The sequence below is a fragment of the Nicotiana tabacum genome, chromosome 4, assembly GCF_000715075.1.
Source record: "Nicotiana tabacum cultivar K326 chromosome 4, ASM71507v2, whole genome shotgun sequence".
In the NCBI taxonomy this organism is placed as follows: Eukaryota; Viridiplantae; Streptophyta; class Magnoliopsida; order Solanales; family Solanaceae; genus Nicotiana; species Nicotiana tabacum.
Window position 1 is genome coordinate 4059090 of NC_134083.1, and position 16526 is coordinate 4075615.

Genomic DNA, 16526 nt, shown 5'->3' on the forward strand with positions numbered 1-16526 from the left:
ACTAAGGCTGGCAAATCCAACTCTTTTTTGTTAAAAAGAGATCTCGGATCAAGGGCTATCGACCCGACAGTGCTCTGTTGGTACATTTAGTGGATCCTCCCCCAAAAAACAAGATCATATTGAGCAGCAACTTCGAGGAAGATAGCATTGGGACATGCTATTACCTATGTATGGTGACGGGTGTCATGCCAGAGTCTGTCCGGGTGGGCTTAAGCTAAAGCAGGAGAACAGAGTTAGCTTTCTGCTGAGTGAGCCCGAACAGGAGCGGACGCACACTAGATCAGAGCAAGTTTAGCTGGCCCAATGGTGCAGACACCTACTAGGATGAGGCATAGCGGGAATTGAACCCATATCTCGTTGAGCTGCTCCAGCAAGCACCCCTTTCGGAAGCTCAATTTGTAGGACCGGGGAGAACACTCGCAGGCGTGCAGGCGTTTTGAGAGAGCGCAAAACTCTAACTTGAGTAAGTGCCAGCCAGGCAAAAGGGTTAGCCTGAAGTGGTGGTTTAGCCAAAGGGGGAATGTGCAACGGTTGGATTCAGCACGCTCTTAGAATAGCTGTGGAAATCCGAACGCCTATCCCAACACAGAGAGCTTATCCACTACATCTACATAAGGAATAGTCTAGTCCAATATTTCTTGTCCTTAAAATATCATATATGCACCGCTGCTGATCCTTTCTAAATCCATCTTCAACCGAGCATATGTCTGCCGCGGGAACAGGAAGAACGGAAATTTACTTTTATGTTGAAGTCTTTCCCGTTGGAACGATGGGGGGCGCCTTGCACGTCTTGGAAAAATCATGCTTTGTATCTGAAGTTATTGGCCCATGGTCCTTAGTGAGGAAAGGACCTAGAACAGAGAAGAGGGCCGATAGGAAGTTAAAAGCAATTCTTATTTCTTCTTTCTCGAAAACCTGATGTAAGGGGGCCCACTGGGATGTCCATAATTGGAGCATTTTTCTTCATCGACTGTCGGTTTTTTACTAGGTAGCCGATGTCTTTGATGCTTTGGTTTTCGCAGGAAAGGGTAAGGGTTCCAAACTTAGCGTGTGAGCTTTGATAAAGACTTGCATCACTATTCGTTTCCTCGTGGCTCGATTGCTCATTTGCTTCTTCCTTTGGGCATGAAGTGTTTGGTGAGGCCTTTCTTCGCCTGTTGAAAAGCTAGCCCTTGCTCAAAGATCTTTTTTATTTAGCACTAGAGGGAGCCCTCCAATCTTAAAAAATCGATGGAATGCGATCTCATAGGCAATTTCCTATGAGGGCTGGACCCCCAGCATCTGTAGAAGAAAGGGGAAACTCAATCATGAAACTGAATTTCCAAGCGGGAGGATGAGAAAAAAAAAATCCACTATTGTAAAAAATCTTTCCTTCTTTTTTAGTAAGGGTGTCAGCCGCAAGTATGAGGGGACATTCCCCATCATAGAGAAAGTAGGACAAGTTGCCTAAAAACTTCAGCTTCTTTCCAAGCTAAAGATCTACCCTGTCTTCCATGTGGGGTGTCTAAAGACATACCATCCAGACATGGAAGACCCTACAAGAGGCGTTCCCAAGAGACCACCGGAAAGGAATAGAGAAACAAACAGTAGAATAGAGAATGAATTTAGGCAAGAAGTGTCCCTTTCGGGGAAAGGAAAGAAGGACTTATCTGGAGTACATGCGGACTTCAATGAACATGACATGCCTTTTGGACTGGATGCCTGATCTGTGTAAACTGTCCGACTCTCAGAAATTTATCACAACTTTTGCCTTGAAACCGAGAAACCTTGCCTAGGACTGTTTCAATGACAATGGCTGTGAAGATCCTCTTTTCGATAAGTGGCGCCCTTTGCGGGTTTTTCACCAACTGACCTCTCCCATTGCTCTTCTCACTATCGCCTTATAGTGCTCTTTGCGAGTTTTCACTAATAAGACTCTCATTCTAATTTCTTTACTTCCCATCGCCTTACGGTGCCCGTGAGGAATTTTTTCACCACCAAGACTCTTTTATTTTGGTTGCATCAGATCATGTGACTGTATTCTCCAATTCTTGAACATTCTCATTAATTGATCGGAAGGACTTTGAAAAAGGTTTGGGTGAAAAGGATTTGGACTGACTTACAACTTTGGAACCCTTCGGGCGAAACCATCGCGGAACCATTATAAATTCTACCCCAGTTTCAACTTTTGGGGAATGTGGATTTTTATTTTGGTGTGACTGAACCTTAGAGAGAGGCTGCCTACGTATCCTTTTGATATCAAGTCAAACGTAGTTCAAGGAATTTTGTTTCTGATTTTCTTTTGTTTTGGTTTTCTTTTCTGTTTTGGTTTCTTCTCTTTCTTTTTCCTTTCCTTTTTTCTCATTTTTCATTTTATTTTTCTCTTTTTTTGGTATTTATTTCTTTTTTCTTTTTTTTTTTTTTGCAATAAAGCTTTCAGGTTCCAAAGAGGGTAATCAAAGAAAAGGTAACCGGCTCAAAGGGTTTGCAAGGGGTTTATAGTGTTTGGGTATCAAGAATGAAAGTTTTCGTCATCCCAATTAGAGAGCATTAAAGTTACGTAAAGGGTCAAACATAATACCTTTTGATCGCGTCTGCATTGACAGTTGTCTCGGGGTCATTTCCTTCGATTCTTCCCAGGTACAATGCTCCCTTTTGCAGTACTCTCGTTATAATGTATGGACCTTTCCAATTTGGAGCCAATTTTCCTTTAGCTTCTTCATGAGGTGGGAGGATACGTCTTAGAATGAGTTGTCCTTTTTCAAATTTCTTGGGCCGCACTTTCTTGTTGTAGACACGAGTCATTCTTTGTTGGTATAACTGCCCGTGGTAAACTGTGACCAATCATTTTTCATCAATCAGTGTCAATTGTTCAAATCGGTTATTGACCCAATCTTTATCCTCAATCTCGGATTCAACAATGATCCGAAGAGAGGGAATCTCAACTTCGTTCCAATTTTCTACTTATTTTTTTATAAGCCTTGTCTTCAAAATATTCTGCTTCTTGATTCATTATTTCGAGGTCTGACAGCGTTTTAGGATCTGGGCATGAAGTCCGTAAGCATGTCGTGATATTAAAATTTGCATTAACAGAACTGAAAAGAGAATAAGAAAAAGTGACAAAATTAAGAAAAAAGACATTCTTGAACAATGAAATATAGGGTTTACATCGGAAAGTAAGACAATAAAGTAAAACATCCGGATCACACCCTGAGATAATCCGGACGCAGAAAGGATAGCAAGACTGGCTACCGAAACTCCCGTCTGATGGGGAACTTTCAGGCTTGACGACCGTTTTTCGGCTTTTCTTCTGTCTGGCCAATGGCTGCAATGACCTTCAGTGCCGGATCAAATTCCTCATCTCTCCAATTTCTGTTCATCAAACTATCCGAACCACTCTGAACGGCGTGTAATGTAGCCTTAAAGGTAGCATGACTTAAGATTCGGCCCGTTTTTTAATCATTTTCGACCATCTCCCCAATTTTGATAGCCTCGGCGAATGGTCCACCCATAACAGACATCATGTTATGGAAGTAGTCCGCCTCTTGGGCCTGTAGGAAAATCGTAGCCATTTATGCTTCGTCCATTTGCGGCTTTACCCTAGCGGCTTGCTCGCGCCATTTGGCAGCATATTCACAAAAACATTCCGCGGTTTCTGGATACAGAGTTCTCTTTTTGGATTTTTGACTCTTGCTTTCTTTTTTTTTTCTTTGTTTTTTTTCACTCTTTTCTTTTCTTTTTTCTCACTCAGTTTATTTAATGGCTATGATCGAATCCGATGGGGATTGCCTACGTATCATGACGCCGCATGAATCACATAATCACATAGTTCAGGAAAATCAAAAAATAAAGTAAATAAACTAACTTTTTTTACTTACTTTTTACAACACTCAAACTATGAAAGCGTTTAGAAAAAGAATATAAAAAGAAATTTTAATATATATGTTTTTTTTTGCATTTCGATTTTTTTTCTTTTGGAATTTCCGAAATAAAGGCTTTTAAAGAGGAAAGAAAGCATTTTTGGATTTTTGATTTTTGAATTTTTTTTAATTTCTAGGCAAAAGACTTCTAAAAATGGTAGAAAATATTTTTTTGAATTTTGATTTGATTTGTTTTCTTTTTTTTTCGAATGAAAGACTTCTACAAGGAAAAAAATATTTTGGGTTTAAAAAAAATTCTTATCTTTAATTTGTTTGGATTTTTGTAAGAAAAGACTCATAAAGAATGAATTAAAGGTTTTTTTTTGAATTTTTAAAAATTGGGGCCGGAACCGATGAGGTTTGCCTACGTATCTCACATCCGGTGAGAATCAGACCCGCGTAGTTCGGTCAGATTAAGAATAAAATAAATAAACTAACTAATTTTTTTTGGGATTTTGAATTCCTTTTATTTTTCCGAAAGAAAGGCTTATAATTGAAGAAAGAAAATATTTTTGGATTTTTTTTTTTTGAGAATTTTTGAAAAGAAAGACTTCTAAAGAAGAAAGAAAATACTTTTTTGATTTTTAATTTTTGATTTTTGATTTTTTTAGAATATTTTGGAAAAAGACTTCTAAAAAGGTAGAAAATATATTTTTTTGAATTTCGATTTTTTTTGGGGGGAATTTCGAAAGAAAAATTTCTAAAGAAGAAAGGAAATATTAAACTTCTGAAAATAGTTTTTGATTTTTAGAAGAAAATAAAATATTTTTGAATTTATTTTAAATTTGGGGTCTCAAAGAAAGACTTTTCTAAAGAACGAAGTAAAGGAAAATATTTTCGGATTTTTCAAAAAATTTGGACCGGAACCGATGAGGTTTGCCTACGTATCTCACATCCGTTGAGAATCAGACCCGCGTAGTTCGGTCGATTTTGACGGAACAGGGGAAGAAGCATGACTTTTGAAAATATTGGCTTATTTTCTTTCTCTTTTTTTTTTCAAACTTTCGGCAGACTTTCGAAAATTTTCAAATACCTACCTTTCACTCTTGTTTTTTTTTTTTTGATTTTCTTTCCCTATTCTATAAACAGGTCAACATGCAAGCCGAAACAAACATATGCACAAGTAGCACGTAAAAATGCATCAGGGTGGTCTTTTATATTATACACTTGTCCTAGACGGACCCAACCCTTGTGTTGAGTCCCCAAAGTCAAATGCACTTGATGCAAACACATGTTCCTACTAGGGATCCAACATGAGGCTATGTTATTCTAGGTTTAAATCTTGGGTGTATTGTTCTAGACCTGGCTTACCCGAGCGGACATCTCGAGCCAGGGGGAGAGGGGAGGGGGGCAGCGTACCGGGAATACAGAAGCTTCACCGGCTTTGCAACTTGTCCGATCCTCGTTCTAAAATTAGGGATATGACTCTAACAGAAAAGAAGCCACGCAAAGCACGCGCTTCCCAAAAGATTTAGAAGACTCAGAGAGAAAAAGGGTGTCATAACAATTTTATAGACAGTTCAAGCAATATAAAAGCGGCAAAAAGTGGCATTTAGTACATTAGGTTCAAACACGTAAAAATCAGATAATAAATAAAAGCCAAGTATAACAGCTATTCTAAACTCGAATTCTTAACCCTGAACCAGAAGTTCTGGGTTTCTGTCCCCAGCGGAGTCACCAGAGCTGTCACACCTCCTTTTTCCCGAGAGGGTAGGGAATAGGGAAATTTTTCCAATTAAAGTGACATTATTCGAAATGGGATTATTTGTTTCAGTCAGAGTCGTCACTTGGAATAATTTATGGTATCCCAAGTCACCGATTTATTTTAAATCCCAAATCGAGAAAATATGACTCTATTTTTGTGGTCTGCGAACACAGAAGACCGGGTAAGAAATTATATTAACTCAGAAGAAGGTGTGAGGCACTCCCGAGTTCCGTGATTTTAGCATGATCGCTCAACTATTAATGATTGGCCTAATTATCTGATTTAATACGTGCTTAAAATTTATTGTGCATTTTTAACTTTTAAATGCTTTTAATTTTTTATGGAACTTATTTGAACAAGTCGCGATGTCGCACACTCATTTGTTTTTGTACATATTGTGAATCGCGTCACGTAAAACGTACCCGCGATTTATAACATACTTATTGTTATTATTATTCGAAGTTGAAGTCAAGTCGTGTGAAACGCGCACTTGAGTTGGGGTTTATGTATCGAGACAATGCCACGGGAACCATACCCATAGTCACGATGATTTATTAATCTCGCCTAAAGCAACTAACACGAATCCATGATTGTTTTTCCTTACGGGTTTGAGATCTGTGTAAGGTCAAGAGCTATGGAAATCAATTGTGGAAAATGGGTCAGCTTTTTCTCTTACTAAATTGGGCCTGACAGAAACTGTTTTGGACCAGATAAATTAAATTGGATCGTAGTATAATTGGCCCTTTAAAGCCAATTAATGAGTATGCCTAGTTACTAGTTCATCAAGCTACTCCCCTATCAATTAGTCAATTGCAGTAGTACATATTTTATTAAGTAAAGCCCAAACACCTACCCAATTATTATTTTTTTTAAGTCCAAACCTCATTTTCCAATTTTAACTAGCAGACATAGATTTTATCACCAAAGTTCAAACATTCAATACGTGCCCAAAAATCATATTTTTTATCAATCTTCATGTTAATCATCAAGAAAGTAGCAAAATTTAACAAAGCTAATGAGACCTAACAATTAATACAGGAAAAAAAATTTCAATCTTTATGAATCTAAATAAGATCAAATTATATATTCAAGCATAATATCTTAATAAAATAATGATGAGAGAAATGGACCTTTACAAGACTGTTTTGAAGCTCGAACAATGGACAAAGATGTAAATTGAGCCTCGACCAAAATCAACAAATGGAGCTCGAACTCGACGACTCAACTTTGAAGCTGTTGTTTTCTATACAAAAGGGACTGTTTCGCTGGGTTTTCGGCTCGTTTTTGTGGTACTTTTTAGCTTGGTTTCCAGTTGGTTCGGGGATGGAGTTTAGTTGATGAACTGCTGGATTTTTCGAAAGAAAGTCGAAGAATAAATGACACGAGTAGAAATTTCTTATTCTAGAAGAAGAAAAAATAAATTTCTCTCAATTCCTTCCTCCCTCTTTTTTTTCTCCTTCTCTCCTCTTTTGTTTTCCTCACATTTCTCTTCTATTTATAGAAAAAATTTCGGAATTTTCAGATTTTTTATTTTGTTTTATTTTTTATTTTTTTATTGTTTAATTAAAAAGAATTTCCACTTCCCATTTTTTTTATTTTTTTAAAAAAATAATTCCCCACTTTCCTTTACTTTTATTTTTTAATTTCTCACTTTTTTAAATTTTAATATATTTAAAATCCCACTTTTTTTACTTTTTTTTTTTTGAATTATTTTACTTTTCTTTTTTTAAATTTCCACTTACTTTTACTTTTATTTAAAAAAAAATCAGATACCCTTACTTTTATTTTTTAATTCCAACTTTATTTTACTTTTTATTTTTTAAAATTTTCACATTCTTTTACTTTTATTTTTTTAATTTTTCACTTTTTTTTGTTTTATTACAAAATTTCTACCTACTTTTACTTTTACTTTTTAATTTTATATTTTTACTTTTACTATTTTTTTAATTCCCATCCGTAATTTTTAAAAAAATAAAATAATAATAATTAATTTTTATTTATTTTCGGTTTTTTAATTTATTTTATTTAAAAATAAAGAAAAAAATAATACTAATATTAATAATTAATCTTTTAAATTATTATTAATCTTTACCCTATATAAAAAAAATATAACAAAGCTAAAAAAATATATATTAAATTTATGAAAATATTTACATAGTAAAAGATAATAAAAATTTAAATATAGTCAAAAAATATGTGCTCATAAGTGTAACGTGAGAAGTGCCTCTTTAGATTTATCAGAAAATAATATTTTTTTGTCCTGTGTGTGATTAATAAACGACTTAAACCTCATTAAACCATGAACGACAATATCTTAGTTTCCGTTAATGACCATTTATTAATTTTTTTTAACGTAAGAAGGTGAAGACCTTTTTTTTTAGAGAACGCAAACAGTTGGGGAATCTTTTCATGATTTTATCTCATGTGGAATATTTAATTGCAACTAATTTGTTTTTTCTTAAGAAACACAAGAAATAAAATTTGGCCATTTTGAGTTCCATCGAACAAGACAGAAGCTAGGGACCACGTGTCAATTTTTAATGGGCAACTCTAGGGAACAACATGATGGTGCCTAGAAAGAGAAAGAGCCAAGTTACCAAAATGTACTCAATAATGACATCATTTGGAGAAACCTAAGAGAAAACCAATGTAATAACTGGTTAAAATAAAGAAAGAAATTGGCCTCCAAAAGATGACGACACGTGTCCAAGTAAAGATGCAAATTATAGCTCAAACTTGTGCATGCATCAAACACAACTTAAAATGCGGGATGCCAGATGCCAAGCAGGCTTGTTGATGACACATACAGTTGAAGAAGCTTAATAGAAGAGAATACTCTTTTCTTTATCAATATATGTAAACATATTTCTTTTTTAGTACGTATTAAAAAAATTATAATTTTTTTTATTTAAAAATAATTTATCTTTATGCAATGATTTATAACTATACAAAATATATATGACTCACATTACAACACAAGTTCAAAAATCTTCTCTCTTTTCTTAAATTTCGTGTCCAATCAAATGAGCTCATATAAATTGAAACGGAGGGGTATAATATAATAAATAGTAAAGTAATGTAACATAAAGATGATGATGGGGGTCCTAAGAGTACACACTTATGATAGAAGCACATGGAGTTCGGACCCAATTGACAAAGTCAGGGGTGAGAAAAGCAATTGGTATTTGCTTCACGTTTATCACTACTTAGAACATGTTACAGTTGGTGTGTAGTAAACTGGGCATACACTACCTTATCAATTTGTGATTAATATATATATGAAATGATTGTAAGATATGTTCTCTTACTTGTACCTTTGAGAAGGAATGAGATGTGCAAATGCTAATGTAATTGTAAACGAATGTCAATATCAAATTTCAACCAACACTCAACAAATCTCCTACACCCCTAAATTCCAAATGAAATCGCAATTTGCGCCCAAGTGTGTCCTTTTCTTTTCCTTAATTTGAAAATTCAAGCCAGCTATCACTTAACAAGAAAATCTCAACATGCAGTAGAATCCAAGATCGAATATTATTTGCTCTTATCAATACATCATCCTGGATTACTCAAAATCACAAATTTCCTGCTTAACTTATGCTACTCAACTACATGACCAATTTTACTAAATGCAACAACAAACCAAAAACTTTAAAATATATATATATTATCAAATATCCAACTTCTATCCTATGATGAACCGACTCTCTGCTGCAATCTTTTTATGTACACTGATACTATATGCAATAAAACTTCGAAAACACCTCAAACAATCATGAAAAAACGTGTGAAAAATGAAAATTTTAACAAATCAGTCAATGTGGTAAAAAAGAATGCAATATCTAACTTGGCCCTACTCCTGGGCCCAAATTAGATAAACCTCGGCCTTCATTTTTATTGAAGGAGTTGATCTTCTCTAGCTTCAATCCAGCTCTGAACTTTGATATGAAGTTTTCAGCTTTTGTGTTGACGTCTGGACTTGGACAGAATAATGGCGACGGCGCAAACGCCGTCCGATCACCGCCGACGTATTCTGCCGTCGGGATGCTCTCAGCTGAATCTATATCTTCAGGTTCAGGCGAACCAGAACGTGAGCTGACGGTGCTGTCTATTCTCACGTAGTCACCTTGCACCACAAACTTCCATGCGTTCTTCCTGTAGAACGGTGGCGGTGGAGGCGGTGGCGGAATTGGTATTAACGGGGAATTCCCACCGCTGTTCGAGTTCTCCTCGACACTGTCGAAACTTCTTATCTTCACTGGCTTTGGAGCTGGAGTTCTGGTGATCGGGGCATTTTGAGATTTTGGTCTTGATATCCTGACCGGTGCCACCCTCACAGGCGGAGGAGGAGGAGGTGGTGGTGGAGGCGCATTTCTCTTTCTCCTAGCTTTTTTGGATGTAAACAGGTTCTGAAACAACGAAGCAGGTGGCGGCGGAGGTGTGGTGATGAATGTTTCCGGCCATTCATGATAATGGAGAGGAGGAGGTTCTGATTTATGGAGGAGAGCATCAAAATTATCAACACTTTTTGACCTGTTTTTTCTCTTCTTCTGATACAATGAATTGAGAAACTCTTTTGTCGCACTTGCACCACCTCTTTTCCGGTCGCTTTTACTGCTTCTCGGCTCCACGTATTGCGGCGGCGGCGGCGGCGGTGGTGGTGGAGGTGTCGCCGGTGCCCTAACAACTTCATTTGCTTCTACCTCATGATTTTCCCTCTTCTTCCTTGCTCTCTCCTTTTTACGCGGTACACTATGAGCTGCTCTCTTCACTTTGTCCTCATATACTACTGGTGCCGAAGCTGGCGGAGGTGACGGCGGTGAGAGCAGGGGAGCAGTTGAAGATGGTGGAGTAAATATAGGTTCCTTTTTGGATTCTAAAGGATCTTCATAAATAGTTTTAATATCAGGTTCCGGAGAACGATCAACTTCTCTAAAGCTACGCCGGCGGTGAAGCTGACCGGGATCCGAAAACCGATAAGTATCAACATGAGTATCGTCGTAGAACCGCCAATGATCTTCACCGGAGATCCACCGCGGCGACACTTCACATAAATCAGGATATGAACTAAAAGTCCTCCTCAATCCACCCCCACCAGTAGTAATATTACTCTGATTGTTGCTATAGGAATTTCGATCCACATTATCGTACCATGTGCGGGGAGTAGTTGGATTTGGATTTCGAATATCATTAAACCATCGACTATTTGGGGTTGATGGGTTCGATTTCTGAACTTCATTTCTGATAATTGGAGAAGTAATTTGATGATTGTCATTGGGATTTCTGTCTTCATTCTTGTTTTTGCTGAGAAAACCAAAGATCACAGCAACTAGGACTAGTACTATATTGAAAGAATCCCAGCTTTTCTTTACACTGCTTGGTTTAAATATACTACTACTTGTGAAAGAGAGACTAGAGGGAACTATGAAAACTAAGAAAAAGATTGCTGTAACCAACAGAAAGACGAGTAAGAGAGCGGAGTTAAAGAAAAGAGACGACAGGTGGTGGCGGAGGCGGTCAGTACGGCGGAGATCGGTGGTGTTTTGTAGCCAAAATGGGGTCAAGTCTTCCCCATTATCTGCCATTGATTTAGGCCTAATGAGAACTTGCTTTGGACAAAAGGAGCTCTTTAGGAGACAACCTTTAACTTGGTTTGAACTTTGGGTTTTTGCCTCTTTTTTTTAGCTTTGTGGTTGTCTTGGAGTTGGGCACTTTTTTTGTTGGATGGATAAATTAAGGGACTTATGTATTTATAATATAGAGAAAACAATGTGTTTGGGAAGTGCAAGATTACTTGTGGGGTTGGAAATGGAGTAGTTGTGGGAATATTGAAAAGAGTATTTAGGCATTAAAGTCTGGTCATTACACATTATCTTTTGATTAAATAATGAAACTAAGTATAGTATGATGCAAGAGTTGGAAAATATCACATGCTTGGCTGCTGCTGTTTTAAGAATGACAGCCTATAATCAATACCGCGTACATTGTAATTAAAGTATCTTTCAATACTCGTTTCTAACCAATCATATGAGGTACTAATTGACATTTTGACCAGTTCTTTGGAAACGTTTACGGATAATTTTGACGCTTGTTATACAGCCAAGGTACAAATTGCTCAAGGAGTAGACATTTGCTAAATACTTTGTTTGAATCAGTATTATCTATCATTTTATAACGTATCGTATTGTAGTTATTGTATGGTATCATTTTATGAGTATAGTATTTAAATATATTTTATTATTTATTGTTGTTAAATAATATTTTACTATTTGGTTTGACTATATCGTACTATACTGTAACTGATAAATTTATAAAAATACCCTCAATTATTTTAAATATTTAATTTATCAAGAATTGTGCATAAAAATAATTTAAGAAAACTACTTTCTACTAATTCATCACCAATTATGTCTTATATATAAATTAAGTGATTAAATTCATGCAAATTTTATCGAAATTAGTGGAACAAGTTAATAATATTAAAAACAATAATAAGTATCATAAGTAATATTTTCTACCAACATGTCATATAATCCACAACTTAAAGTATATAATATTTTCTAAATCACCTTTTTGGACTTTTGGGACTATATTTTTTGTTAACTAATTAATTGGGAATCCAATGCTAAGGATTTTTGTTTGTAAATCTCAATAGCGTATAACTTTTCTTGCAATAGTGTTTAACAACATTATACCCTATGAAAGAGTAATTAAATTACTTAGTTATATATATTTGGGCATATATTACTTGGTGAATCACATTAGCAAATCATACTGATATTATATTAATACGAATCTCCAATATAATCATACATAATTTCAACATAATAGGAGGTCAACTACTCAAATAACTAGATTTAATTGCAATACAATGGGAGAATTAAACAGCTAGTAAATGACCAAAAAAAAGAGAGAGAAGAAGTACATGTAACTTGAAAACAAGAGCAAAAACATGAAGAAATTTTTTTTAACTATTTTTAGAATAATTAAAAAACGAATGAAGAAGTTGACAGAACAAAGATATATAAATAATAACACTTTGCACACTTGAAAGCAGCCAATATTATACAGCTAATTGGAGATAAAGTAATTAGAATTGGAATTAAAAATCAAAGTAGGAGAAATAATGAAATAAAAGGAAGGCAAAACCTATACCTGACGTTGGAGTTGAAAGTGGCAGAAGGAAAAAAAGAGATGAAGAAGTAGGTTATAGGTTAGAGTTAAAATAAAAGAAGGTAAAAAGTAATATGTAATTATAAAGTAATATGTAAGGGCATAATTGAAAAGAAAAATAGGAAACAATCTCACCACATCAAATCAGTTATTTCGAAAAATAGGACTTTTCATTGTTTCGAAATAATGAATTTAACAATACAATACAACTAATTTTAACTAAACAATCAAAACAAACATTATTTTGGGATAACAATACAATACGATATAATGGGTAACAACCCTCCAAACAAGTTGTAAGGTAGATGAGTTGGATCCAGATATTGGAGAAATTTGAAGCCAAATCTCAAGGCCTTCAATCCTTCACATACCATTTAGCTAGCACCAACAAGAAATCCACCCCCACGTCAAAGCGGTAAAGATTTATTTGCATTCAATGTTCATATTAAATCAAATAATTTAATCTTAGCATATAAAAGTTAAAACGAAAATAGCATGGGCTACACGGTTTTCAGATTGGTAATTAAAAAATAGGCAAGTAACCTACATTTGCAAAGTTATTAAAAAATAGCCACTAAATTATGCAGAAATAAAATCTGGACAAAAATATCCTAGCTGAAATGTGAAAAGTTCTAACTTAATATGCTGGATTATGGAGCTCTTGTGTATAAACTTCCAGCATATTATGTTGGAACTCCAGCATATTATAAAATTCTATCACATTATGATGGAATGTCATATGTGAAAAATTCGAATTCCAACATATTATGTTAGATTTTTTTTGGATTTTAAAAATATTTTTGTTCGAATTTTATTTTGTACGTTATTTGTAGGTAGATAAAAAGTCACATATTTTAGGGTTATTGTTTTGATGTAAACACCTAATGCTTTTACGTTTTTACCTATCAAAACTATGGCTTTAAGTAAGAAACTAAATGAGAGTTGAGAGTTGTTGAGACTTAAAACCTGGGTTCTAATGCCTAATAAGACGATAACAAAGAATGCACCAACTCACACATTTGAAGTGAAGAGAGAAAAAAACGCGTAGATATATATCCTGTGTGTTCACTTCCCTTCCGCACGTCGCCGTCAACTACGCTCCCATTCTAATTAAAAACTCTTGTCAAAAAAAAAATTGTATAGAAATCCTGAGATCAATTCGTTCACCAACATTCACTTGAGTCAGAGTTTGTCGCACCGGGCATGCCTAATACAGTTTACATTTCTTGTTTGGTTGGCGAGTTATTATACAATGATCAGGTTACCAATAGCGACTGCGAATTTTTCTAAGAATTATCCAATAATAATTAATTGAAAATCAAACACTAATTGACAATAATAAAATAGTAATTTATGGCTAAACAGCCTTCGGAAACTTCCAACAGAAGTTATACTTTTGAAGTTTGACGATTTCAACAGCTTATTGTCTGCAATGTGCTACTGTAGTACGTCAATTGTTTTTTTTTTATGGCTCAAATGAACAATTAACAATTTTTTTCCCATAACAAGCATTTTATTAGTGCTCTATTGTTTAAAATCTTTATTTAGTAGTAGTAATATTTTTGTCCAGGGGCGGCCCAACCTCACCGGAGGTCTAAAGCAAAATCTTAATAAAGGCCTCATCGGAGGCCTAAAGCAATATCTTAATAAGAGGCCTTAATATATATATATAATTTAATGAACATCGTTTTAAAAAAAATTAGACAAGTGAGGATGTGGAATTAAAAAAAATGAGAACTTAGTTTTATAAAATACAGAAAATTAAATGAATTTAATGTTGGTTGTATCACAACTGAAATGGGAGATCCCAGAAAACATAAGTGACTCCTTTTTTTTTAGTAAGTCCCTTTTTATATTTGGTAACAATTCAACTTTAGATTTTTTTTTTAACCATTAATGAGATAATTTCTAGCCCAAAAATTTCTATGATTTATTTAAGATTACAAGTTTCAAAAGCCTTCCTTTATTTCATAAAATCCATGTCCAGTCAAACACTTTCATATAAATTGGGACGGAGAGAGTATAATTTATGTAAGGAAAATAAATAATAAGTTAGATTATTAGATATAGTTACGTGACCAACTAATGAATAGAGAAATATAATTAAGTAAAAAAGTAAAATAAGATTGACAGAAAATTATTTTAGTTATATTAATTAGAGGAAGAAATCGAGTTATTAAAAATTAATATGACAATAAAGAAATAAATTTATCAATAATAAAAGATAATTATATAAATAATATACTACTATATATAGAAAAATACTAGTAATTTTGGGGCCCTTAAATATTTGAGGCCTAAAGCAAGTGTTAGGGTTGGGCCGCCCTGTTTTTGTCATGGAAAATAAATGATTAAAATTATGCACATGAATTGAGTGCATTACACTGGTTCTACTTCTAGTCTTCTACTAATCGGTAATCAAGTCTCTCACGTTAATGCCACTAATCTGGCGTCCAGGCAAATTAATGACTTTTTATCGTTCTAACTAGCCTGTCATTTGTCCAAAACAGATGTATTGTTACAAAAGCTCTTAGAAAAATCAAAGCAAATCCACATCGTTTCAAACTAGTGACCTTTTTTTCTTCATAAACTAAGCTGAACGCCTCCTTTAGTAGATGGCATAAATTCGCAGTTGATTTATAAATCAAGCTTAGTTAATTAAGATCCATGAGTCAACTTTAAGCAATTTTAAAAAATTATTTTGTGAATAATATAAAATAACGTAAGCACGTTATGGATTATGGTCTAGCATCTTCATGGGATATAATTTAACATTTAGTTTGTTTTGAATTTTTTTTTCCTTATCGTGGATGCTTATGAATTTTTAAATGTTTTAATTTAATTGTGAAATTTTCACACAAATTTATTAGCAGAAGAGGAATGTCATACATTTATCGGTATATATCGGTAATTTGAATTGTGTTGGTTAATTGACGTTTACATAATTCTTATTTTTGTTTTGTATAATCATTCGGTGTCTAGAACGATGTGAATGGCCTATAAAGTTAAAAGTGCATTCCACGTGGATTTATACTTGAAGATCTATCCAGACCTCTAATTAAAGTTGAAAGCGCATTCCATATGAAATTTTGTCGATAACATTGTTAGGTATTACACACCCCTCTGTTTAATATGCATATGCGTGCGAACTTCTCCGTGAGTATGTGTATATTATAGTAAGTGGTTAGATAGAACCATTAATTTGCAAAATTTAAATAAATTTGGTAACAAATTAACTTTCAGAATATAATAGGAGTATATATTTCAAATTTCCAAGACCTATGGTAACAAATACTCTCAATCTAATTACATATTCCAAATTTCCAAAATCCAATCATAAAATTTAGATTTCGACATATTCTGTAGCTTGACATTGAGGACAAGATGCGGGAAGCGCGACTTAGGTGGATTGGTCATGTGAGGAGTAGAAGCACAGACGTCCCGGTGAGGAGGTGTGAGAGGTTGACATTGGAGGGCCTACGGAGAGGTAGAGGTAGGCCAAAGAAGAGGTGGGGAGAGGTGATTAGGCAAGACATGGCGCAGCTTCAGCTGACTAAGGACATGACCCTTGATAGGAAGGTATGGAGGTCGAAAATTAAGATAGTAGAGTAGGTAATCTAGAGTGTTCATAACAGTAGTATTGGCACGCAGTCTCGCCTTCTGTTGGTAGTAGGTTTTTATGACTAACCGTTGTTTTCTTTCATTGTTGATCACCTTACTGTCTTATTATTTTTATTCTGCTTTTATAT

At 34.6% G+C, this 16526-nt stretch overlaps 1 protein-coding gene across 1 annotated transcript; it reads right to left on the minus strand.

Moving 5' to 3' along the window:
• Positions 1-9119: 9119 nt before the first annotated feature.
• LOC107827416 (uncharacterized) lies at positions 9120-11460 on the minus strand. Its single transcript, XM_016654551.2, has one exon. The coding sequence runs from the start codon at positions 11187-11189 to the stop codon at positions 9447-9449; it is 1743 nt and encodes a 580-aa protein (XP_016510037.1). The 5' UTR covers positions 11190-11460; the 3' UTR covers positions 9120-9446.
• Between the last annotated feature and the right edge of the window lie 5066 nt (positions 11461-16526).

Coding starts and splice junctions, on each gene's coding strand:
- LOC107827416 (XM_016654551.2), bottom strand. CDS start 11,189: ATGGCAGATAATGGGGAAGACTTGACCCCATTTTGGCTACAAAACACC.